General features: G+C 56.1%; 1 protein-coding gene across 2 annotated transcripts in view; it reads right to left on the reverse strand.

The window, feature by feature from the left end:
- TRIOBP (TRIO and F-actin binding protein) overlaps positions 1 to 25,206 on the reverse strand; it is a 60,445-nt gene that overhangs the window by 18,454 nt on the left and 16,785 nt on the right. Inside the window, exons 9-13 of one of the 2 annotated variants that reach the window (XM_057316306.1) lie at positions 19,891 to 22,774; positions 14,960 to 15,074; positions 13,139 to 14,266; positions 10,315 to 10,392; positions 8,035 to 8,172 (exon numbers count right to left, since the gene is read on the reverse strand). In XM_057316306.1, the coding sequence (XP_057172289.1) occupies positions 8,035 to 8,172; positions 10,315 to 10,392; positions 13,139 to 14,266; positions 14,960 to 15,074; positions 19,891 to 22,774 (4,343 nt within the window). Of the gene's footprint in view, positions 1 to 3,921; positions 4,105 to 8,034; positions 8,173 to 10,314; positions 10,393 to 13,138; positions 14,267 to 14,959; positions 15,075 to 19,890; positions 22,775 to 25,206 lie in introns of those variants that run through there. The other variant, XM_048217933.2, reaches the window with a different exon arrangement.

Below are 25,206 nucleotides of genomic sequence, written 5' to 3' on the forward strand. Positions count from 1 at the left end.
CCCCATTCTCCTCTTCCTTAGGTGGAGGAAGTGGCCTAAGAGGGGCTTGGGCCAGCAGCCTGGACATCCAGAGCCCCAGCTGTGGGGCCAGAGCCCCTGGATCTCAGCAGGCCAGTAGCCCCACCCCTGCATGGCGGCCCCTCCCTGCACACCTGTCTAAGGGAGGGGACCCAGGCTCTGCTCAAGAGCTGGGAAACCCTAGGGCTGTGTTTGCCCTGTCTCTCTCCATTCGTCCTTACCCTGCTCCCCGCAAGTGCCAGAGGAGGACTCAGGGTAGTGCCAAGCTAAGCGAAGACTGGCAGCTACACTCAGGGCCACCAAATCACCTGGGTGACCTCCATTCATACTGGGACCTCCAGGGACCCCAAGGCCTGGCACGCTGTGACTAGGCCTCAGCAAAAACCCGCTGAATAAATACCACTCTCCTGGTCTTGGGGCAGTCTCCACCCCCACCCCCTGGCCCTGAGAAGCCAGGCTATCTGGGATGCCGCAAAGCTGGCATCACTGTGCTGGTCCAAGGGAAAGCTCCTGGGAAGGTACGAGCTGACGACCCAGCCCATCAGACTGGGTCAGGGCGGGGAGATCAGCCATAGGCTTCCAGGGCTGAGCAAGGGCTCCCAGCTAGAACGGCAGGCTGGGACTCCAAGGGCTGCCTGGAAAGCAGAGGGCTGGGGGAAGGTAGTGCGGGGGGAGGACATCACATCCCCTTCCTGAGCTCTGGCTGCCTAACGTGGCAAAGGATGGGGGGACAGGTCCTGCCCTCCCCCAAGCTTTGTGAGAGGACTGGATGAGCTAAGGAGAAGCTTAGAGACCCTCCAGAAGCGGGTACAACACACTGCACGCCATGTCGGTGCCAGACGGCACACTGATCTTGGGGGGAGGAGGCTGCCAATGTGACATTTTTAAATCCGCTGGCAGGGAAGGTCCTGCAGTAACCTGGGAACCCCTGTCCAGGGTCAAAAGGTCTGCTAGCCTACACCTCTCAGGCTGTACCTTCCCACATGGCCCCTCCGGCCCCGGCACCCTTCTTCCACCTGAGGAAGCTCACCCGCCCTTAGTCCCTCCAGGAGGACCGACCAGCTCTCTCCTCCTTTTGGTCATGGCCACGGCCCCAGGTCAGCACTGCCTCCCACCTGCCTGGACCATTGACACGGCCCCCCTCTAAGCACATTCTTGGCAGGCAGACCCCCTCAAAAAGGCCTAGTGTCAAAAGTCTGCCTCAAACCTCCAGGGACGGCTCCAGGGGGCTTCAAAACAAGGTCCAGCTGCCTGATGGCACAAAAGCCTTGCGTAGGGAGCCCCATTTTTATATCATCACAACATATGCTCTCTGATCCTCAGCACATCAGGACTCCAGGCCCTCTACAGCAGCCCATGTCCTCTGCATAAATACCAGGCTTCCTCCTCCTCCGGGGACCAGGCAAACCCCTACTCATGCCTTAAGACCAGCTTAATTGCCACCTAGAAGGCTCCTTTCCCAGTACACACCACACACCATGCCAGCTGCCCTCCCACACCCTCTGCTGCATTTGTGACGATCTTGAAGCCAATCACTTGTCCCTCTCAGGCCAGAGTAGAAGCAACTCACCGTTAGGAACATGCGCTGTTCACCCTCCAGGACCAAGGGGCTAAGGGAATGTTTGTTGAAAAACAATTTTTTTTTTTTTTTAAAGCACCAGGCACTGTTTTAGGCCAGGAAATCAGCTGCGAAGGGAAGATGTGGCCCCTGCCCTGGTGGAACTCAGGAAACAGACAGACAATAACCAAGTGGACAGGTATATAATTTGATGCCTGGCAGCGGCTAGGGCAGGAGGCTCCAAGGGCAGGGCTGCACGGGGCTAAGGCTAAAAGAGGTGGAGCAGATCTGAACCCCAGGCCTGGGTTCCTGAAGCCTTTAAGCATTCACCCACCCATAGCAACTTTACCACTCGCTCCCTACAGATCTCTGAGCTCAGGGCTGGGGGTCAGGAGAGAGGAAAAGGGTGTGAAGACATAGGAGGGACACCAGGCTGGGGCAGGCTCAGGCATGAAGGCAGCCACGATGAACCCAGCAAACACAGTTAGTGGTGACCATGAGCCCCTTCTCTGCTCCAAGACCGTTCTTGGCTCCCCAGTGCCCAAAGAAAGCCCAAACTGCTTCTCCTGGCCTTCGAGGCCCTCCTTTCCAGGCCCCTTTTCTATCTTCTCACCTTTCCCCAAACATGACCAGGGTGTGTTGTCTATACTGTTCCCTCCCCCTAGTCCATTTCCACCTGACGAAGTCCTACAATCACAGGAGGGCACCTACCTTTGGAAGCCCCCTCCCACCACAGGGATATCCAAGTGCCCCCAAAGGCTGCTGGGCGCAGCCTCACCCTTCTTCACCATGCGCTTCCTCAACAGAGGCAACAGTGTACCTTTCTTACCCAGCCCCAGAGAAAAAACTGGGGCAGATCTAGCTACAAATGCTGGCTCTGCCAGGGTCCAACTATGTCACCTGGGGCATGTTACTTCCCCTCTCTACACCTCAGTGTTCTCATCTGTTAGATGGAAAGTTATAATCAATCTTAAAGGATCAACTCTGGTAACGTGAAAGCACCTAGTTCAGGATCTGGCAGGCACCCAGTAGGCAATGCAACCACCCTCGCCAAGCCTGGGGGCCTGGGGGCCTGGGGGTGGATGGCTAGGACACTGACTCAGCTCCTCCCCCTACATCCCTCTCAGCTCACTGACCAAAGGGAGGCTGCTGACGACAGGAAGAGCCAGCAGGGAGGTGGCAGGATGTGCGGAGGCCGAGGAAGTCCAAGCAGCGGCTAGGTCATCATGCTCACGGGGGCAGGGGCCCTTAGGGCCAAGCCCCAGCAGCCCAGCCCACTTCTTGTCAGGGTCTCCACTAGCTGGGGAAAGGGGACGTGCGCATGCGCAAACACACCCTGCTCAACTCCATCACCCCACCCCCCCTAGGCTGTCAGAGCCTCCCTAAGGCGCTAGCCAGAAACCAAAAGCAGCCCCGCCCCTCCCTTCCAGAACATCACGGTCAAGGGGCCAGACCGACCTGGAAAGAGGTTACTCCTTCCTTTACGCTCAGGGTAACCTAGGGCAACTCACCACAACCCCCTCCCCATGCCACAGTTTATCCAACTGTGAAATGGGAATAATGGTGAACTCAGCTGTGGGGCCCAATATGATCATTAAGGCACAGGTATCGATGTGACTTGGGTAGTGTTCATCCCCATGAGAAAGACCAATCTCTGCCATCGTGTCCCCCACCTCACTTGTAGGCTGGCCCCACCCAAGGCCCCACGCCACTGTGAGGCTGCAAGCCGGGCAGAATACGGCATCGCGCCGCTTCAAAAATCCCAGGACGGGCTCCGGGAAAGGGTGAGACGGGGCGGCCCCTTCTCACCCACCCAACCTCGGGCCCGCGCCCACGCGGGTAGGCAGTCCTCCCAGGACTGGGTCTGCGCGACCCATTCGAGCCGGGGAGCGCCTCTCTCCAGACCTGGGCGAGACCCCAGACCCAGACCAGGCCCATCTTCGTTCCTCCCACTGCCCGGGGCCCCGGAGTCCCTACAGGTCTGGCAGTTTGGGAGAATTATCAGGGGGGCTGGAGGGGAGGTGGGAAAGGGCCATCCGAAATTGTCCGTGACTAGTCCCGCAAAAGTTGCGGGTGGTGGGGGGAAGGGGCTGCCCAGGACAGGGAGTTCCCATTTTCTCGGGGTCGCCCCGGCTCCTGGCCCCGGGAAGGTGAGGGGGCTGGGGTAAGCTGAGGCCTTCTGGCCGGCCTGTGCCGCCGGGGTCGCCCTGTCTTCCGGCCGAGACCTCCTCTCGCCTCCGGGAAGTGAAGGGGGTGTCCAGGAGGGGAGCGGCTCGGCTCTGGCTCGGGCCGTCGCTCTCCTCCCGGCCTGGGGCGCAGAAGGGCTGCCCCGGGGAGGCACTCACCGTCATGGCGGCGCCCCGGGGCGGCGGGAGCAGGAGGCAGGAAGGTGGAAAGGGCTCTCGGGCCGGGCCCAGCAGCGCGGGAATCCCGCCGCCGCCGCCGCCGCCGCCCCTCTCGGCCGCCCGCCGCCGCTCCTCCGGCCCTTCCCTTCCCCGGCGCTGCCCCGGCCCCTTCCATCCGCCCATAAAACTTTTTTTTTTTTTTTTTCAAACTTCCTGGGAGGACCCGGGAGGGCCAATGGGCGGCGGGGAAGCCGGGACAAACAGCGGCGGGGGCCGCGGACGGACCAATGGGAGCGCGGGCCGGGCCGGGGGCGGGGCCTGCCGCGACGGGACGGGCGCGCGAGGGCGGTCGGGGCCGGCGGATGGGGGCGGAGGGAGCCGAGGGCCGGGCTCCGGCCGCCGGCGCTTGGAGGAAGGAAGGACCCAGCGTGCAGGTGACTCGCTCCGGCCCCGGCGCGGGAGTGCAGGGCAGGGGCAGCCGGGTGTGGCACCCAGTCGCCCTGCTGTGGCTCCCGCGAGCCGCCGGACGGAGCGATGGGTCCACTGAGGGCTCGGCGCCTGGGTGTGACGGAGTCGTGGGCAATGCCCCCAGTACTAACAACTCAGCGGCTGCCACTCGCCAAGCCCCGCTCCTTACCTGTGTAGCCTGTTTTCGGCCTCACCACAGACCCGACAGGGAGGTGTCCCTGTCCCCATTTTACCAATGAGAAAACAGAGTCTCGGAGAGGTGAGCCGACTTGCCCAAAGTCACAGTAAGAAGAGACAGGATTCCTAGCACCTAATCTAAGAGCAAAGTGAGTTCTGGAATGGTAGGGCATTCCCCAAATGGCCCCTCCTCACAAGTGGGTCTTTCTCGGCTTAAGAACCCCATTTTGGGTTCTTGGATGTAGGCGTACACCCGTTTCTCCCATTCCCAGCACCTGGCAGTTTTTAAGAGGCCTTTCCCCTGCAGGAGCTCATCTGAGCCTTGCAGCAGAGGACGGACCTTGTGGAATTTGTTGAAGAACCTTGTGGAATTTGTTGAAGATGCCGTGGTAGCTTGTGTGGCATTGTGATTCAAACCCTGTGTTACCTTAAGCACAGTACTCAACCTTTCTGGGCCTCAACTTCACCCTCTGTAAAAGGGGATAATGCTCTTATCTCGTGATGTTCCTGTAAGGATTAAGTGTTCATTAAGTAATGCACCTAGAACAACCCGTTTACCCCTAGTTAGCTAATGTCGGGGAGGGTGGTGCCGGGGAGCTTGGCGTAATTACCATTCCCATTTTCTGCCATCTCAGTTTGGAGTTCAAAAATTATTGCTGTCATAACTATAATTACTCTCCCCATTTCACAGATAAAGAAAAAGAGGCCCAGGGAGCTGAAGTTCTTTCCCCACATTTCCCACTGGGTGCCTCTCCTCCACCCTGAGGAATGAGGCCAAAACCCAGCCTATCTTCCTTTAGACAGTGGCCTTCCTGCTTCCAGGTGCTGAGTTTTCCCACTGTACCCCCGTACCTCACTCAGGCACTTGGTCCTTGGTAGAGTGAGTGAATAAACAGAAGACCTCCCCTGCCCCCGGTGCCCTGGCCCAGTGGCCCCTGAGAGCACCAGCCTCCTTGCTGCTTTCCTGGCCTCTGGGACTCCTCTTGTAGTACCCTCAAGCCAGCGATCAGATCACTTCCCTGCTCAAAGTTCAACACCTCCCCAGTGCCAGAAGAGCAGCTCTGCGTTCTTGTGCCAGGCAGACAGCGGCCATCATAATCTGACCCCTGCCTGTTGTCCCCCATCGTTGTACACACACATTTTACATGCTAGGGGTACAGAACACTGAGCCACTGGGAATGCTCAGAATAAGCCAGGTCCTGTGCACCTCAGATGGGACTGCACAATGTGTTCCCTGCTGGGTCTGGAACACTTCTCTTCCTGTCCTCGGTGCCCCAACACACACATACACTCTCCCTCTCTCTCCCGCCCCTCCCTCCCCTCTCTCCAAATGTTTGTTTGCCTGGAAAATTCCTTCTCACCCTCTAGGTAGGTCTCAGTCCAATGGAAGCCAAAATGCCCCCAGCACAGAGAGAGAACCTCCTGGTCCAGGGCTCCCTGCATCTGTACATTCAGCCACTAAAGTGATGACCGCACTGTGTTCTTACCAGTTACATGTCAGTGTCCTCACCACACTGAACTTCTTGTGGGCAGAGACAGAGTGTTTTTGTCTATATCTTGGAGGCCAGTCCAGGGCCTCAGCCCACAGTAGGTCCTCAGTAAACCTCGGTCTGATGAATGCATGCACAAACGAAGGAATGACTCCCTTACCACAAAGTGTCCTGGTCAGGACAGAGATGGCACAGACCCGGGGACCCAGGGCCGCCAAACTCCGGGGTTATCCATCTCAAAGCGTTACTCTATTAAGGATAGCACCATGAGGCTCAGAGAGGGTGATGATGGCCCAAAGCCATACACGTTAGTGACAGAGACAGAACTCAAGCCCAGGCTTCCTGGCTCTTGACCTTGGACAGATTTCACTCTCCAACCCAAGAGATGTTGAAGCTGCTCTAAGTAACTGTCTGGGAGCCCCGCCGGCAGGTCCATCCCGTAGCTCCTGATTTTCCTCCCTCCCACATGAGAAAACAGCTGCCGGCTCAGAGCCTCCACGGCCACATCTGTCTAATGGGCAAAATCAGTGGAGATGCTCGGGGCCACAAGCAGGGCTTGGAGATCAGGATGCAGACAGGCGGGAGGGCTCTGCGCTTGGCCTGAGCAGGGTTCAAATCTCAGCTGTGCCCCCTGGGTGACCTAGAACAAGTGGTTTCTCTCCTCCCTGAGCTTCATTTCCTCATTTGTAAAATGGACAGTATGCACCGTACTTAGTATGCCTGGTGGTGAGGATTAAATGCGATCAGGTTCGATGTCACGCATGGAACACAGAGCTGAGCACCAGGGAGATGCCGGTACACGCCTGTTAGCCGCAGAAGCACCGCTACCCCAGAGTCCTTCTGCCCATTTCTCTGCCCTCCTCTCCGCCAGGGACTTACCTGCTCCCTCCTACCAGACGCGCTTCATGTGGGCGACCTTTAGTTAGTGCGATAAGGTAAATCCCGCCCAGGGCTTAAAGGTACCACCCTCCCCAGATAACCATGTTTGTCCGATCACCCCAGTGCCTTATCCCCCAAAAGCAGCAGAGAGGAAATCATGACATGGCCAGGAAAGGTAGTGTTTGGACGCCGCCCACCCCTCACCATCACACCTCTGTTCATCCTCATCTCCCTGAGCTCTCTCTGCAGCCCTGAGTGTTGCTATAGACTTCTCCCCATTACGCAGATGTGGCCACTGAGGCTTGGGGGTGCTTAGCTGCAGCCATCCTCGCACCTAGGAATGAGGAAAATCAGCAAGAGGCTGGCTCCTCTAAACCCTAGCTGTGCAACGCAAGCAAGTCAGCTCGCCTCCGCGAGCCTCCCTTCTCTCATCTGCAAAACGGGTGTAGTGTCCCTAACGTGCCCCGCCTAGTGCTGGACCCAGAGCCAAAGAGAGTACAAGAGTCAGCCTGTCACTAAGAGAAGAGAGCCCTCGAGCCAGCCAATGGCCCCTGGAGAGGCCAGGCTCGCTTGTCTCTGCTGTGAAGGGGGCAGGAGGGAGCAAGTCACAGCTGCCTCCCCTCCCTGCCCTTGAGGAAACCCTGAACCAGAGACCTGAGTGTTTACAGCCCTCTCAGGGCAGGGGGGTAGGTTACGTAATGCCAGATGTTTGTGAAACTGGCTCAGGCCCAGGTCTGAGACACACTTTGCAATCCCAGAGCCCCCCGCCCCCGCAGGCCATCCCTCTCTCCCTCCCCCCCAGCCTGGTTGCCCTTGGCCCAGCTGCTGATTAGGAGCTCTTAGCCTTGTAAATTATTCAATCCCTGCCTCACCCCAAAAACTGAAAACAGCCTCGGCCCTGTCCTGGAGGTGAGAAATCCCACTCACTTGCAGAGACCACGGGGCCTTAGGACCGTGCTTCTCTCTCTCCTTTCTCATGGGGGAGCCCCAAATCCCCCCCAGCCCCCACTCTCTCTCCTTTGACTAACGCCAACGTCCTCAACGTCCCCTCCCCCTCTCTCCCACCCTCATCCCTCCCACCCCACTGGAGCCAGCCTACCCTTTGCCACCTGAGGACCCCCAGAGACAGCAGGAACGGATTGAACAGCGTGGGACGGTCCCCGGGCATCCGCCATGAGGTCACCAGTCGGCCCTTGAGTGGGCTCCCCGCCTTGCCCTCCGCTGGCCTCTTGTCTGCCTGTCAAACAGGGTCCAGTGTTGGCCCCCAGGTCCCTTTTGGTGGGATGGGGGGGTCCCTGACTACAGTCTTCCCTGCCTATTCTGCCGTGCCCACCTTGAAGGCCCAGGGTTCACATCTAGTCTCACAGAGCTGCCAAGAAAAGAGCTTGTTAACTCATTCACACTATGGGGTGTTTGGCTGGTAGGGCTCCCGGGGCTCAGCACCTTTGGAGACGTGCACTTCACCACCCTAAAGTCAAACCACAGGCGGCCAGTGGGAGGGCACGTGCAGCCCCCAAATGTGTATTCAGCCTGCATTGTGAGTTAGGTTCCGGTGTTAAAGAATCAAGAGATTAACATATAACCACATATTTCCAGTTTCTCTTGAAACACCTACAGATGTGGAAACTCTGGGTCCATCCTCCCCATGGCAACAACCGTCTGGCACCAACGGTCACACAAGTGCCCCCATCTGCCTTACTCTCCCCGTTTTATGAAAGGAATGAATCACGGAGTTCTACAGCCGCCCCAGGCAGAGCCTCCAAATGTGTCCCCTTTGCAGTCATCCTTGTTGGGGAGACAGGCCCCGGCAGAGCAGAGGCATTTGCCCAAAGTCCCTTAGCAGCTTACTGGCAGAGAGGTAAGACAGAGTCCAGGTGTCCCTACTCTTCAGAGTCCAGAGATCCTCTGGCAGTGGGACATAAAGCATCAAAGCACCGGCCCAGGAAGGCTTTGGGGGAAGGACTGCTCCCCACCTTGCCACCGCATCCCCCCAGCATGGACCTGGCCACTGGACCAGGAACTCCATGCACTCCAACATACTTCTGACCCACACCCAGGCATGCAGAAGGTGCTGGCTAAATGTACGTGAGTGAATGAATGAGTGAATGAATGAGCGAACGAGACAGTCATTAGCTCTGTCCAATCCACGTTGCCTGGGGCCGGATTGAGAGGTTTCCATGTTGGTGGTGATTAGAGAGGGACCCCTACATGGCTATATCTTCTTTGTTCACAAAACTCTGGCCCCAGGAAGTATGAAGAAATAACCCAGAAAGAGGAAGAGCAAAGTCGCCAGAGCCCCTGTGAGAGCTGGCAGCGCCTTTAGTGACCTGTCCTCTGTCCCCTCCCATGTCATAGACGGGAAGACTGGCCACCAAGCAATGAGAATCCTGATGCCACTGTGCGAGGCCACGCGGGAAATCAGACAGAGCCAGGAAGCAATGTTCAGGTGGCAGAGGGACTGCGGGAGGGGGATCCCGAGCCCCAGGTTCTAGCTGGAGGTCAGCCGCTGCCTAGCTGTGCGACCTGGGATGACTTGTTTCCTCATGTGCACAGTGAAAGGCAGAATCCCCCCACCCCCGCTCTGATTAGCGGCAGGGCCAGACTGGGGGTTCCAGGCTGCCAGACGGATGCATCCCCCCCCACCCCACCAATTGGCTTCTCAGGCGGCAGCAGGGAAACAGCAGAACGAGAGCAGGATGAGGAAAGCACAGCCCCGAGCAGCCCATCTCCTTCTCCCTGCCTCCCGCTGCCCCAGGCTGTCAGCTCTGACCTCACCTCTCTGGAGGCCGAGGGTGATGAGAACAGTCTGTTTGGCAGGTTGCGGGGAGGGGCGGGGCGCAGCCCTGCGCTCCAGCTGCAGCCAGGCCTCCCAGCAGCCTCACTGGGTCCCACCCCCTGCACATATCTCTCCCGCCCCGGACCCTGGAGACCATCCAGGCTCAGCAGACGGCAGCACCTCCTCGTCCCTCTTCAGTGGTTCTCTGGCTCCAGCTCTTGGAATCCCTACCCCTTCCCCCCACCTGGCCAGCCCTCCAGAACCAGAAGGCCCTTGCCTTCAGACACCATCGGGGTCAAACTGCCATTTGCCCAGAAAAGGGGAGTAACTTTTCAGGGCATCCTGGCAAGTCAAAAGCAGAGCCGTGGGCTTCTGACCCTGGGCTCATTTACCTGCTCAGGTCCCCAAGCCAGAAGGTGGCTCTGCTGTCCAGCTCCTCTGGAGCCCCTCCTCTTGAGGCCGTCCCATGCACGCAGATGACCCCATGACAGAGCCAACCCTGGGCTGGATGACGCTAGAGCTCATCAGAAGACCTCAGCCCACCTCCCACCTGATTTCCCTTCCCTTCACCTCCCTATATGCCCACACCCGTGACCCAACTACCGAGTCTGCCTGCTTCTGGTTGGTCAGTGAGTCTTGGCCTTTGCTTGGTTCTGACTCCTCAGGCTCCTCTGATTGGAACTAGAGATAAGAAAGAACACAGCTTAGCCCAGGTTATCCCAGGTTCCATTCAGGCATCCACCTTCTTATCCATCCATTCATTATCCATCCATCCAACATCCATCTAGCATCCAACATCAATAGATCCACGTACTATCCATCTAACCAACCAATGTCTCCCCTACATTATCCACTCACTAACCTATTCAACATCCATTATCCCACTCATGCATCCATCCTCTACCCATCATCTATCCATCCATCCTACAGCCATGTAGCCTTTCTCAACCCATCCAACATCCATCCATCCATCCATCCATCATCCATCCATCCATCCATCCATCCATCCATCCATCATCCGTCTACTCATCCAACATTCATTCACCACCCATCATCCATATTCCACATTTACCCTTCCACACACCATCCATCCGTCCATATTCTACTCATCCATCCATCAGTTCATCACCTTATCTGTCATCTAAGCAACATCATCCCTCCAACACCCGTTATCTGTTCCACCATCACCCCTCTAACTTTCCACCCAACATCTTCTTATCATTTATCATGTTTACCTATTTATCTGTCCATCACCCATTTACACATCCTTTGTCCATCATTCATCCATCATCTACCCACTGACCCACCCATCTTCCATTTGTTTCTTGCATGCATTCATGCATTCAAGCATTCATGGATTCACTGATCAATCATCCATCGAACTGAGCTCCTCCTTTGTGTCATGTCCTGGACCAGGGGCCAGAAGTGCAGAGATAAAGTAGGTGCAGTTCCCGCCCCCAGGGAGCTCCTCTTTCTTATGGGGCAAATGACAACTGAGTGTGGCCAGATGGAGGGTAGCAGAACCACCGAGCCTAGAAGAGAAACATGACCAACCTAGGGGTGGAGTGAGTATTCAGGGAAGGTATCTCAGAACAGGGCACCTGGTTGAAGACTTGAATGATGAATAAGTGTTTGGTGAGGGAAGAGGGGAGGGAAGAGCATCCTAAGCAATGGGAAAGGCACGTGCAAAGGCACGTGCAAAGGTAGGGAGATGCGCCCATGGAGCTCTGCAGCCAGCTCTGCAAGGTAGAGAGCAAATTTGAAGTGGCAGGAAGGCCAGGGGGAAGCCATGCCAAGGATTTGCATAGAGGGTGACCCACTGGCGCCCCCGCAACCTGGTAAATGCCTCTGCGGTGTCATTCGTGAAATGCCCTGAAGCTCCTGGAGCTCTCGCCCCTCCCTGGCGCCCATGGCTAACTTTCCAGGGACTCCGGACTGTCACCACGGAGTAAGTGTAGGTGAAGAATCTTTCTGGTAGACCAGGCCAGGCGGCCATGTCCCAGCATCCACCGGGACCTAGCACCCCTCCTCCTTGAGCTGCCTGTGGTCCATCTGTCTCCCTGACAAGCCTGATAGCCTTTTATGTGGGGCTCCAAATTCCTCAATCCCCCTTTGGCCAGGAGGGCAGGACCAAGCTGGTTCACCCCTGCATCTCTGGTGTCTGTGCATTGAGTCGATTGGAGAGTAAATAGTAAAAGCCTCAGGGAAATACAAGGGAAGGGGCTCCCCAGTCAGCCCTGGGCTCGACATGGCAGTTAAAAACTGGGGCTTTGGAGTTGAAGCTTTGATCTGATTTCTCACAACTTACGCTTGTGTGACCCCCGGCAAATGCCGACGAGGCTGAGCCTTCCATCAGGCTAAGGCATGCATGGCAAACCAAGTACAGCGTAAACGCTCCCCTGTGGTCCAGGAGGGAGACGGCATTGGGCTGGACAGCAAAGAAGTGAGGGCGTTTGGATGAACAAGCCGGAGTCTCCATGTCACCCCAGCAGAGCCTATGAGGGAAGCAGCTGGTCCCATTTTACAGGGCAAGAGAGGCTGCGTGCCCCGAAGCGCATGCCTTGTTCCCAGTGAGCTGAGGCCAGCTGGCCCCTCTCTAGCCTCCAGAACCCTCCCCAGCCACCATCTTCAGGCAGAGGCTCCAGGCAGCACTCGAGGACCCCTGACTCCATGACTGTGGCCCTGGGGCGAAGGAGGCAGGGAAGAGACCTGGTGAACTCCTCCTCCGTGCCAGGCCCTGGGCCTACCTTGTCCACGGGCCCTCCTTTAAACAGCCTGGCTTAGCAGCCCGCTCAACCCAACGGGCCCTGTTGCAACCTCTTCTCTGTGCCTAAGAGGAGCTGGAGGGGCCAGAAAGGGGTAAGTGAAGCTGCCTGGACTTTGAGGAACTTCGAATAGGGCAGGGGGGAGGGGACCTGACCACACTGGTTGCAGTCCCAGCCAGGGTCAGGTAGGAGCCACCAGAGGCCACAGGAAGCAGGACCTGTGCAGCCGGGAAGGGGGAGGGCCCTGGGCAGAGCACCTTGCTTGAAGCCCTGGGGTGGTCTGCGCTGAGCCGTCCCGGGGCGCCCCCCTGCCCCAGCCCTCACTAGCTGTGTGATCTCAAGTAGCTTAACCTCTCTGTGCCTCAGTTTCCTGATCTGCAAATACACGGTGCCTTTCTCATCAGGTTGCTACGGAGGTTAAATGAGGAAAATACCAGAAAGCATTCAGACCAGTGCTTAGCTGGTAGTAAACGCTGGTCATCAAAAAGTGTGGGTCGTTATCACTGCTGTCCAGGTTGGTGGTTGCGAAAGTGTCGGTCAGAAGGGAGGATTGGGGCTGAGCCTTGGAAGGTGTGCAGGAGCCGTAGGGAGGCCTTTTCTAAGGATACTGGTCTGGGTGGGGCGGATTTTCAGGCTGCCCCTTGCACGTGAGACGGACTTACCTCCCACTCTGGCAAGCTGGGATCCTCTGCAGGGCTCCTGCCCCCCAGCTGACCCATCTCCTCCAGACCAGCCATAGCTGAGGTCTCTGGTCCACTCGTCACTTTGGTCTTTGGCCACTGGGTGGAGGTGCAGGCAGGGCTGGGTGGCTGGGCGGAGCTCTGGGGCCACTGTCCAGGGCTCTGTCCATTGACCGGGGTGGACTCCTCCCAGCTGGCAGGCTGGCCCTGTCGCTCAAGCTCCGGGGCCCCGTTTGTGCCTGGGGAACCCACCTCTGGCCCTGAAGCCGGGGCCGGGGTACCCCAGTGTCCAGCTGGGTCTCTGCGGGGCAGCTGGGCCTGCAGGAGCTCCAGGAGGCCTTCCCAGTCCAACCTGGGAAGGTGGGAGGTGAGCGTCGACTCCTCCGTGCGGGCCCAGGCCCCCTCTCTGGGCGCCCCGAGAAGGCCCATGAGGTCTCTCCAGTCGAGTTCGGGTCGCCTCTCAGGGCTGTGCAGGTGTGGACACGTTCCCTCAGCCTCCCAGCTCCTGGCGGTGGGTGTTTCAGGCCTCTGGGATTTCAAGAACTCTGCTGGGCCTACCCTGGAGTTCTCTGGGGGGCTCTTCAGCTGGTGAGCACAGGGAACCTCCTGCAGGCTTCCCCAGCCTCGCTGAGCTGGCCTGTCAGGGGACTCCCGCAACCCATCACTGGGGGGCTCCTCCCAGGCCTCTGCCTGCCCCCTGTGGCCGGTGGGGCCACCCAGCTGCCCCCAGCTCTCCTCGGACTCCCTGAGAGGGCCCCTCGAAGTTCCCTCTGGGGCTCTGGCAACCCCCCATCTGGGCTCCCCCAGGCTTGGGCCTTCCTGCCGGCTGCTGTACCCTCTCTCCAGATGTCCGTGAGGGCCCTGGGTTCCTGGAGCCCCCTCCTGACTCTGCCACCCCCCCAGAGGCTGTCTTGGGCCCACCCGGCCACTTTCCAGTGGTCTCTCTGTCCGCCGCTCCCTCTCAGGGGTCCTGGCTGATGTCCTTGGGGGCAGCGAGGACCCCTGGAGCCGCCGGTCCCCTTCAGGCCGCCTCTCGGGGCTCCTGGGATGAGGGGGCTCTGCTTGGCTCCGCCGGGCCGCTTCTGCCTGCTTCACAAGGGGCCTGGTTACCTGAGGATGAGGTGGGGGGGCTGCATGAGGTTCCAGGACCCTGACTGGGTGGTCTCACTCTAGGACAGACTGGTCTTCACCAGGCCTGGGGAGAGGCAGGCTGTGTCTTCACAGCAGCTTGGATTATAGCAGGTCACAAAGTACCTAGGCTCCCTGATGTCCCTCCTGGGGGGGGGGGGTGTCAGCTCTTCTCTTTCACCCAGTCTCCTCACTTTCAGAAAGACATCTTTAAAACGCTGCTTACTTTCCTGCCCCCCCCCCCCCCCCCCCGCTGCCAAGATATTGATTCCAAGCTATGCTATCAGGTGCCGGAATTTCCACCAACACCCCACTCCTCTGGGTCGGGCCTTGCTTTCTAAGAGTTTCTTTAAAAATACAAATCCCCACCCTGGGAGAGATAGGCCTTAAAGCCAGAATGATGCATCCGGGGCTTTCCCTGCAAACTTTTCAAGACGGCGTGGCAACAGCATGGAGGGGCCATCTTCAAAGGACTAATGTGGGGTCCTTCTCAATTGTGTCAAGACCTGCTGGCTCTTTGGGAGAAGGGGAAGCTGGATGCCCATGATTAGGGACTCTGGCCCTTTCATAAAGGACCTCCCTTCCCAACACCCCTGCCTGGCACCTGGGGGAGGAGAGAAGCAGTGGCCCACCTCTCGGGGCTGCAGGGGCCCGGGGCAGACTGGCGGTGCTCACCTCCCTGCTGAGGGCAGGGCTGGACTGTCTTCGGAGAAGTTGGTTCTGACCTTGGCTGGGCCGCTGCGACCGCCCGTCGTCCCGGGCCTGGAAGGCCCCCGGTGCCTCGGACTTCCTATGAGCAAATGCAGCCGCCCCTCTGAGGGCCCTTGGGGCTGTCCCACTCCCAGCATCCCAGTCCTCTGCTCCCGCCCTCAACGGGAGATGTGGGGGATTGGGGGGCCCGCCATGAGCTCGTCATCCCTAAGTAAGGGATGACCCTTTCAGGTTCTCAGTTTCCCCTTCTGAAAAATGAGGATGGTCGACCGCTCTAATCGATCTGCCTTAAGGGGTGATGCAGTGAGGAAAAGGGTAAGCACGGGTGGAGGGCTTAGCCTTGGCCTTGACTGCCTCCTGTCTCACTCAGTACTTCCTGTTTCTGACCACGGGCAGCCCACCACTCACCCCTAGACAAATGTTAGACTGGTCCTTGTGGGAATTAAGATTTATTGAGCACCTACTGTATACCAGGCACTGTGCACACGTGATCATAACAGCAAACATTTATCGAGCACTTCCTGTGTTCCAGATGCCAAGCACCTGACCATCCCACTTTGTCTCACGCACCCCACGAAGTGGGGAGGGGAGATGCAGAGTGTTATGTGCCCCCATATCCCATTCCTTCTGCCCTTTTCCTGTCCACATGGTGAGTTTGGGATTTCCCAGGCCCGTTGTTCCTCCCCCTCTGTAGCGAAGAGGGTTCCAGCACTTAGCCTTGAACGCTCTAGGCCATCCTAGCTGTCAGTAAAAGAGCTCTTAGCAAGATCAGAAGGAAGAAACATCCTCTACAATTCCAGAAAGGCCAATGTAAACGTCCACACAAATGTCACTTCTAAGACACCCAGACTTCAGGCATTGCTGCCACATTCAACAAAGATAACCTCTAAGCTGTGAAAGTCCCTAGTTCCGGTTCATTGTCCTGCTTAATAATGGGTAGCCGTAGTTGTTAGGATTTAACATGACACCTCTGTTGAAAGGTAGCAACCAGACGGAATCTGGGCACACCTCTCCCCTCCCGTATGTAAGGGCATCAAAACCCAAGACCCCACAGCTCCCCTGGATGTTTATTTCAACAGGACTGACTTCATCTAAATGGACAAAGGGAGCCGGGTCTCTAATGACGGAACTGAACCGAGGGAAGCCTGAAAGAGATGACCAGGTGCTGAGCCCCAACTGAGCTAGCCAAAAGGAAAGGAAGAGGGTTCTCTGCTCACCAGACCTGTGCTCTGCCTTCAGCCTGCCTCCCACTTGGGAACTACGCTGAAACTCCTTAGAGGCTTTGGAGAATAAAAGAATTATGAGCTTGGGGGGCACCTGGGTAGCGCAGTGGTTAAGCATCTGCCTTCGGCTCAGGGCATGATCCCAGCATTCTGGGATCGAGCCCCACATCAGGGTCCTCCGCTGGAAGCCTGCTTCTTCCTCTCCCACTTCCCCTGCTTGTGTTCCCTCTCTACCTGGCTGTCTCTCTGTCAAATAAATAAAATCTTAAAAAAAAAAAAATAATTATGAGCTTGGGCCTTGGGGCTGTTGTCTATGGCTTTTGCCAATGTCATTAGAATCAATCAGGCCCCTAGGGGCGCCTGGATGGCTCAGTTGGTTAAGCGTCTGACTTCGGCTCAGGTTATGATCTCGGGGTCCTGGGATCGAGCCCCATGTCCAGCTCCGTGCTCAGCAGGGAGTCTGTTTCTCCCTCTCCCTCTGCCCCTGCTCATGCTTGCTCTCTGTCTCAAATAAATAAATAAATACAATCTTCAAAAAAAAAATCAGACCCATAAAGTAAGTCGAGTTTTTGTTTTTAGCAGTTCTGAGCAATAGACTCACAGGAAACCAAAGTTCTCTACCCCAGAGTTAGTGTTTCTGAGTTTGAGCCCTGCCTGATCAGCTTCCGTTTCTAATCTATCTGAGACCGGGGGTGGGGGTGGGGTGGGGGGGTGTCCTTGCTCTGTGAGCTCTGAGGCCTCAGAGTGAGTTTGCCCCAGAACCAGGTGTTGGAGGCTCCACGAAGCGAAAGCCCCAAACGTGACTAGGTTGGGGAGGGTAACAGAGAAAACTACTCGGTGCAGGGTGGACAGGAGAATGGGTGCTCTTTTCAGTGGGTGCGCTTTCCGTATAAACTCCAGCTTGCCCAGCGATCATCCCTTCTGAGAAGCTGCCCCCATGTGGAATCGAGAGAGAGGAGGAAAAAACTCAAGAAGATTCTGAGAAGCCACGGAGACCCAGGCTTGGTGGCGTTGAAGCAACAGCGTCCCCTCGGGCCCCCAGCTCCTCAGTGCTGGTGTGGCTGCACCGAGGTTGGATGGGCTCTACTCTACTTCCGGAGGGTATTAAAGGACAAAAGGCATCAAGTCTAGCAAATTCCATGAAGGCTCTGTTTTAAATTCAAGAGATTATAAAATATTTATATGATGCGAAGATAAGGAATTCCAAAGGTATCTAGGGGAGAAAAATGAAGCTATCAAGCCAAAATGCCTAGCGCTTTAATGTGAGAGCGCTTTAAGAGAGATTTTCCAGGCTCAGTTAGACAATGCTTGGACAGAGTAGGTGCTCAATAAACACATGTTGAATGAACATACGGGAGAAAATAAAAGCATGGCCCTCTAGTCACCCACTCATAACTTTCAGTCTGTCCCTTACAGATATTGAAGCAGGTTTTAAAATTTCATCTCCAGACGACGGATGGTTTTTCTATTTGGAAAAAATGTCATGCAAGAGAAAATAACTAAAGTACTCAGTAGAGTTATAAAATCTTGATTAAAAAGTAAATAGTCTACTTCACCAACATGTATACGTTAAATATATGCAATTTTTTGTCTATCGATTATATTGCAGTAAAGCTTTTAAAAGGTAAACAACTTCAAAGAGAGTAAAGTAAAACGAATAGAAGTATCTATGGAAAAGTAATTAAATGGTTAACAAGAGTATAAACATATTCTTGACTTCTATTATAAACCCTTTATCTCTCTCAAAGTTATCCCCTAAGGGGGAAAAAAAAAAGATGAAGAAAATAGAACTCTGGTTTAAAGATCTTTAGTGTCTCTGCTGAGTTATCAGATAAAATCAAAGGTGTGCAAATTGATACTGGACCAAAAATAGTAATATAAAAAGGCCAAAGACGGGCACCTGGGCGGCTCAGGCATTAAGCGTCTGCCTTCGGCTCAGGTCATGATCCCAGGGTCCTGGGATCGAGCCCCGCATCGGGCTCCCTGCTTGGCGGGAAGCCTGCTTCTCCCTCTCCCACTCCCCTTGCTTGTGTTCTCTCTCTTGCTGTCTCTCTGTGTCATCTAAATAAATACAATCTTTAAAATATAAAAAAATAAAATAAAAAGGCCAAAGACGAGGGGGGTTTTAGGGCAGCTAAATACTCTGCATGATTGCATAACAGTGGACACATGCCATCATACATTTGTCCAAACCCACAGAATGTACGCCAGCAGAAGGGAGCCCTACCGTCAACGACGGACTGTGGGTAATAACGGCGTGTCGTGTAGGTTCACCGTTTGTAACAGAGGCTCCACTCTGGTGGGGGCTGGTGCAGGGAGGGAGGCTGTGTGTGTAGGGGGGACAGGGACCGAATGGGAAATCTCCGTACTTTCCACTCCATTTTGCTATGAACCTAAAACTGCTCTTAAAAAATTAAAATGTGGTTTCATTTGTTTGTTCGTTTTTGTTTGTTTGTTTGTTTGTTTGTTTTTTAAAGGCCAGAGAGAGAATTACACTGATGATGGAGACCCCAGAGGTTGTCACCTGGGTAGTAAATGGATGTAACTTACTGGAGAAGGAAATTTGAAGAATAAGAGATAAGGTTTCTCAAGTAGATTCAAATCGAAGAGAAAATATTGCCCCAAGGGAAACAAAGAAGAATTCTGGAATGCAAACCATTACCCGCTCCTGGGGTGACGGAAAAGTTCTCAAATTAGGTCGCGGGTGGCCATACGACTCTGGGTCAGTAAATACACTGTGCGGCACTGAATTACACACTGTGAGTTTTGAGACTTCCAGACCTACTTTTTTGGGTTCTCTTAACCTTAACTAATGGAATTCCAGCCCCAGTCCTTGAAAACTCTGAGGCTGGAAATGCCCGAGAAAGAAATCTTAGCCAGATCGGGAGGAAATGTTTTCCCTCCCCGCCCTGTACCAAAGCAGACACTCTGGGTCGTAAACCACCTGTGGGGCCCTGCTGTCCAAGGAGACTTGCGGGACACTTGGACTGGACTTCAGGCACTGTCGCCATGCCCCAGGAAGGTGGCTTTTAACTTCTACAAAATTTGTAATTCTGTGAGTTCTCTTATTTAAAACATGTGGCTTTGGCCATTCATTTTAAACTGACATCTCTGTTTTCTGAAATTCAAGGGGACCCATGAGTTTTCTTGGTTAAAGTAGAAAAGAAAAAAAAATAATTAAAAAAAAAATTTTTTAAAGCAGAAAAGAATCATAGGTACTTTCTTTTCCATCATGTAAGAAGGGGGAAAAAATAAACTTGCGATTCCGGATCAAACAAAGGGTTTGAGAGTTTAACCTTATTTAGATCAATGTACTAACATTCTCCCCATTTTACAGATGAGGAAACTGAGGCTCAGGTGGGTTAAATCACTTTACCAGATCACATAATTTGGGAGTGGATTTGACCCAGGATTTGAACCCAGCCCACCTGACCCTGGTCTTTCCTCTTAACCACCAGGCTACATAAAGTATCACTCGGTTGTCAGAAAAAAAAAACCCTCCTAAAATGTGGAAACAGAGGTGAAGTGACTTGCCCAAGGTCACACAGCCAGTAAGTGGCAGGGTGGGGGTCTGAACCCTTTCCATCTGCCAGCCTAAGCCTGTGAACCTTGCCCTATCCTGCGGCCGAGCCTCCTCCCCAGCCCACCTGGCTGGCCCCGCCCTGAGCTCACCTGCGCTCTTGCCCGAAGAGGCGCTCCACCTCTGCGCGGCCAGGGCTGCGGGTGCGGCCCCCGTTGCTGCCCTGGGGCCCTGGCTCCCTCTGCGCCAGCCTCCTGGGCGGGGGCAGGTCGGCCAGCACGGTGTACTCCTCCCTCTCCAAGTTGTGCCTGGTCTCCCCAGGGGCGGCTGAGCCCCGGGAGCCCCCCGAGCTGCCTGGCGGAGGTGAGGGTGCCAGGAGACCTAGGTCACTGGGGGGGTGGCGGGGTGGGGAGGAGGCTCGAGGTGCATCCCGGTGCCCAATGCACACTTGGGGGGGCAACACTGGAGAACCATGCAGAGAGTCAGTGGAGGGGGCCAGGCTCTCCATACTAGTCCCTGGGGGATCCTGAAAGAAGAGGGAGGGCTCGGGGGCCTGGCGTGGTGGGGACGAGAAGGAGGGTGCATCCCGGTGCCCAATGCACACGGGGGTGGGCATGTGGGGGGGCTCATGCAGAGAGTCTGTGGAGGGGACAAGGCTCTCAGTGCTGGCCCTGGGGAGATCCTGGAATAACAGGGAGGGCTCTGGGGGCTGCCGCGGTGGGGAGGAGGCCCGGGGTGCGTCACGGTACCCAATACACACAGGTGGGGGGAACTGAGGAGGGTCATGCTGGGGGGACTGGGTCTCAGCATCTGATGTGTCTGGGAGGAAGGGGAAGGGGTCATGCTGCAAATAGCGAGGAGGTGAAGAAGCCCGGGGGGCATCCCGGTGTCCAATGCACACAGCTGGAGGTATATAGGGGGGATTGTGGTGGGGAGGCTCACTCTCAGATGCATGGGGGTCTGGGAAGAAGGGGAAGGGGTCATGTTGCAAATAGCGAGGAGGTGAAGAAGCTCGAGGGGCATCCCGATGCCCAATACACACAGAACATGGAGGCTGGGAGGGCTCAGAAGAGGTCTGGGGTGCCCCACGGATAGCAGGGTACAGAGGTGAAGAAGTCCGGGAGGCACTGTGGGGGCCCGGGTTATGGGAGGAAGAAGCGGCCCGAGACAGTGAGTTGTGCTGGGTAGATCCGGAGGAGGACAGAGGTGGGTCACGCTGAGTTGGCCTAGTGGGAGATGAGGTCTGAGGGGGCCTGTCCCCTTGGGTTGGCCGAAGGGCAATGGAGGCCCAGGGAACCTCACTTTGCTTGGAGCGAGATGGGGACGAGGTTCGCGGGCCTTCACTCTGGGTTGGGCGGAGGGGAAAGGAGGCCCAGGGAATGTCTTTGTTAGTACGATGGGGAGAAGAATTCCTGGGATTGTTCCGTGGAGTGGAGCGATGAGGAGATGATGGTCCAGGATTGTCCCGTTGTGTGCAGCATCGAGGGGAGGAAGTTCCAGGGCTGTCCCGCCGAGCGGAAGACTGTGGGTTGTCTCGTTGAGTATAAGAGGTTCTAGGATTATTCCATTGTGTACAAGAGGTCTTAGGGTTGTCCCGTTGGGTAGAAGAGGTTCTGGGGATGTTCTGTTGAATACAAGAAGCTCTGGGGTTGTCCCGCTGGACAGTTCTGTTGGGAGAGGGGACTCTGGGGTTGTCCCACTGGGCACAAGATGATCTGGGGTTATCCTTTTGGGTGGTTCTGTTGGGAGAGGACCCTCTGGGGTTGTCCTGCTGGGCACAGGATGCTCTGAGGTTGTCCCGTTGGGTGGTTCTGTTGGGAGAGGAGCCTCGGGGGTTGTCCTGCTGGGCACAGGATGCTCTGAGGTTGTCCCGTTGGGTGGTTCTGTTGGGAGAGGGGACTCTGGGGTTGTCCTGCTGGGGACAGGATGCTCTGAGGTTGTCCCGTTGGGTGGTTCTGTTGGGAGCGGAGCCTCTGGGGTTGTCCTGCAGGCTGGTTCTGTTGGGAGAGGGGACTCTGGGGCTGTCCTGCTGGGCACAGGATGATCTGGGGTTGTCCCGTTGGGTGGTTTTGTTGGGAGAGGAGCCTCGGGGGTTGTCCCGCTGGGCACAGGATGATCTGGGGTTGTCCCATTGGGTGGTTCTGTTGGGAGAGGAGCCTCGGGGGTTGTCCTCCTGGGGACAGGATGCTCTGAGGTTGTCCCGTTGGGTGGTTCTGTTGGGAGCGGAGCCTCTGGGGTTGTCCCGTTGGGTGGTTCTGTTGGGAGAGGAGCCTCGGGGGTTGTCCCGCTGGGCACAGGATGATCTGGGGTTGTCCCGTTGGGTGGTTCTGTTGGGAGAGGAGCCTCGGGGGTTGTCCTCCTGGGGACAGGATGCTCTGAGGTTGTCCCGTTGGGTGGTTCTGTTGGGAGCGGAGCCTCTGGGGTTGTCCCGTTGGGTGGTTCTGTTGGGAGAGGAGCCTCGGGGGTTGTCCCGCTGGGCACAGGATGATCTGGGGTTGTCCTGTTGGGTGGTTCTTTTGGGAGAGGGGCCTCTGGGGTTGTCCCTCTGGGGAGTACAAGTGGGAAAAGAAGTCTGAGGGTTGTCCTGTTGGACAGAAGAGGTTCTAGAGTTGTCTTGTCCGGTGGCTCTGGTGGGAGAGGAAACTTGAGGATTGTTTCGTTGGACAAAGGAGGTTCTGGGGTTATCCCGTTGGGCAATTCTTGAGGGAGAGGATGCTCTGGGGGTGTTGTGCTGTGTGAAAGAGGTCCTGGGGATGTCCTGTTGGGTGGACGAGGTTCTCAGGTTGTCCCGTGGGGCAATTTGTGCGGGAGAGGAGGCTCGGGGGGTATTGAACTGTGTGTAAGCAGTCTGGGCAACGTCCCTCTGGGCAGAACGATGAAAAGAGGAAGCTTGGGGGGTGGCACTGCGAGGTCCGCCCTGCAGTGTCGCACAGGAAGCCTGGGTTAGCGCCGACTGGTGCCGCTCCAAGAAGTACCCACTTTCTCCCCGGAGCTTCGCCCAGTGCTGTCCGGCACTTCGGTTCCCACTGCAGGTGTCTGGAGAGAGGAGAGGCTGGTTCAAGGTAAGGGGAGGGGTCTCACACTCGACCTTTCCTTGTCCCCTGGGACAGATGATCAAGGCAGAGCCCACAGCCCTTCTTAGAGGACCCACTGTCCAGACCAACTGACTCCACCTCTTGGAGCGACTTAGATCAGAGGAGGCTTAAAGGCCTGTCTCAAGCTGAGCCTGGGAATTTGACATTGAACCCCACCCGACTCAGTCACTGGGCAGGAGGCTGCAGAGCTGGAAGAGCACAAAGACGGGGCGGGGTGGGGGGGCTGCACAAATGCGTAGAGAGCGGTTCTGACAATAGCCCATGTGACCGGAGAGAGGGAGAGGTGGGTCTGGAGGCAGCTACTAGCAACTTCCCTTTCCCTGTTCTACTTGCTGCGGATGGGTCCTGAGAACTCCCCCCATCTCTTCTAATGAGGCTCCTTCATGTGTGAGCGCTCTAGAAAGCTCCCATTCCTTATACCCAGAGATGCTCTCAGGGCTGCCAGGAGCCTGGGATGGGCTTCTGTGTGAACCTCCAGCCTGGGCCTCACCTGGGAGTTTGCTAGAAATGCCGACCCTCAGGGCCCCGCCCTGGGCATGGTACATCAAATCTATATTTTAATAAGATTCCCACGTGACTTGCATGCACATTACAGTCTAAGCAGCCCTGGTCTGAGAGATTAATGTAACTGCCCTAAACAGGGACCCCTTCACCCCCTTCACAACTCCCATCCCCTGGCAAGGGATCACCATGACCTCAGTGTCACCCTCCAGCCCCCCCCAGCCCTTGGTCACCTAGTATGTGGTGGCCCCCAGCTATGTGCGTGTCCCTGGGCCACAGCTTCAGGAGAGGAGTAAAGGGTATGGTGGCCCCCTCTGGAAGGAGCCACGACTGCTTTCATTAAAGGCCATGCTTAAGGGGTCCCCGGAGGGCTTAATCTGTTAAGCATCTGCCTTCAGCTCAGGTCATGATCTCGGGGTCCTGGAATCAAGCCCCGTGTTGGGCTCCCTGCTCAGTGGGGAGTCTGCCTCTCCCTTTCCCTCTACCCCCGCCCTGGTTTATGCTAGCTCTCTCACATGCTCTCTCTCTCTCTCAAATAAATAGATAAAATCTTAAAAAATAAAATAAATAAAATAAAATAAAATAAAATAAAATAAAATAAAATAAAATAAAATAAAGGCCATGCTTAAGATGCCCTCTCCTCCTGCTTGGAAAGCTGTGCCTCCTCCAAACTTTCTGAGCTGCCATCCCTGAAGTCTGAATTTCCAGCACCTAGCAAGGGACTGGAACCAAGCACATAGCAGCACTTAAATTTTTTATTGTCGTTGCCCAATGAACTGATGGCCCATGGTATTCTGAATCGGCCGGCTTCTCTCATCCCCCTCCTCCCACCCCCCCACCCAGTCAGCCACCCACATCCTTCACCTGGATGGTTCCGAAAGCCCCCAGTGTGCATGCTGTGGGCCCTAGGTCATCGTCCCATTTAAGGAGATCCTTTCCAAAAGCAAACCTGGCTAGATCACCCCTGCTTACAAGGAGGGACCAAAAAAAACTATCAGACTGGAGGAGACTGGGAGACACGGTATCTCCATGCAGTGTGGGTCCTGGATGGGAGCACAGGACCACAGAGGGACATCAGTGGGGAAAACGGGTGAGCCCAAATAAAGTCTATAGCGTAGACAGCAATGCTAAACCAATGTTAATTTCTTAATTTTGAGAGCTACACTTCGGTTTTGTAAGATGGCAACATGAGGCGAACCAGGCAAAGGGTATAATGGAAACTCTCTGGATTCTTTGCAACTCTGCTATAAATCTCAAATTATTTCAAAATAAAAGACAGCAAAAACATCAGGGGCTCCCAACTGCATCTGGAAAAAAATCCAGGGATTTCCCATGGCTGGTGAGGCTCTGGCCACCCCCACCGGCCTCCCCGCTCCATCAGGGGAGGGGCCCCACCTTCTAGTTTTCCACTGCATCTCCCTTCGGGGAAAGTGCTAAGCACACCGGAAGGGCTCAACCCTACTGTGCGGCTGGCGGCCAGCTCTGAGCTCTGCCTCGCCCTTTGAGCACGGGACGCGTCCTGGCTGAGATGGCGTTCGCCACCACTCCTGCTGCCTCCTGGCTGGGTCAGCGCCCAGGCTTCTTCCTTGCCCACCCATCTCGAGCATCCCTTTCGGCCTGCCCCCCCCCAGGATCTGACTTCTCTCCTGCAGCCCACCTAATGCATACCCAGGGCAGGCTATACAGATGTCCTAGAGCACTGTGTCCGGTCCCTCGGCCCGCTGGGCTCTGTGCAGCCTGCCCCTAGGAGTTTGCTTTGCAAACTAGGAGGTGCCCAGAGAGGGATGGCAAGGAGTTCCTAGCATCTCATCTGGGAGTTGGCTAATTCCTCAGGGGCCTTAGCTCCCCTGTCTGTAATGTGGGAGCCTGCCA

The sequence above is a fragment of the Ursus arctos genome, unplaced genomic scaffold (assembly GCF_023065955.2).
Source record: "Ursus arctos isolate Adak ecotype North America unplaced genomic scaffold, UrsArc2.0 scaffold_21, whole genome shotgun sequence".
Taxonomy (NCBI): domain Eukaryota; kingdom Metazoa; phylum Chordata; class Mammalia; order Carnivora; family Ursidae; genus Ursus; species Ursus arctos.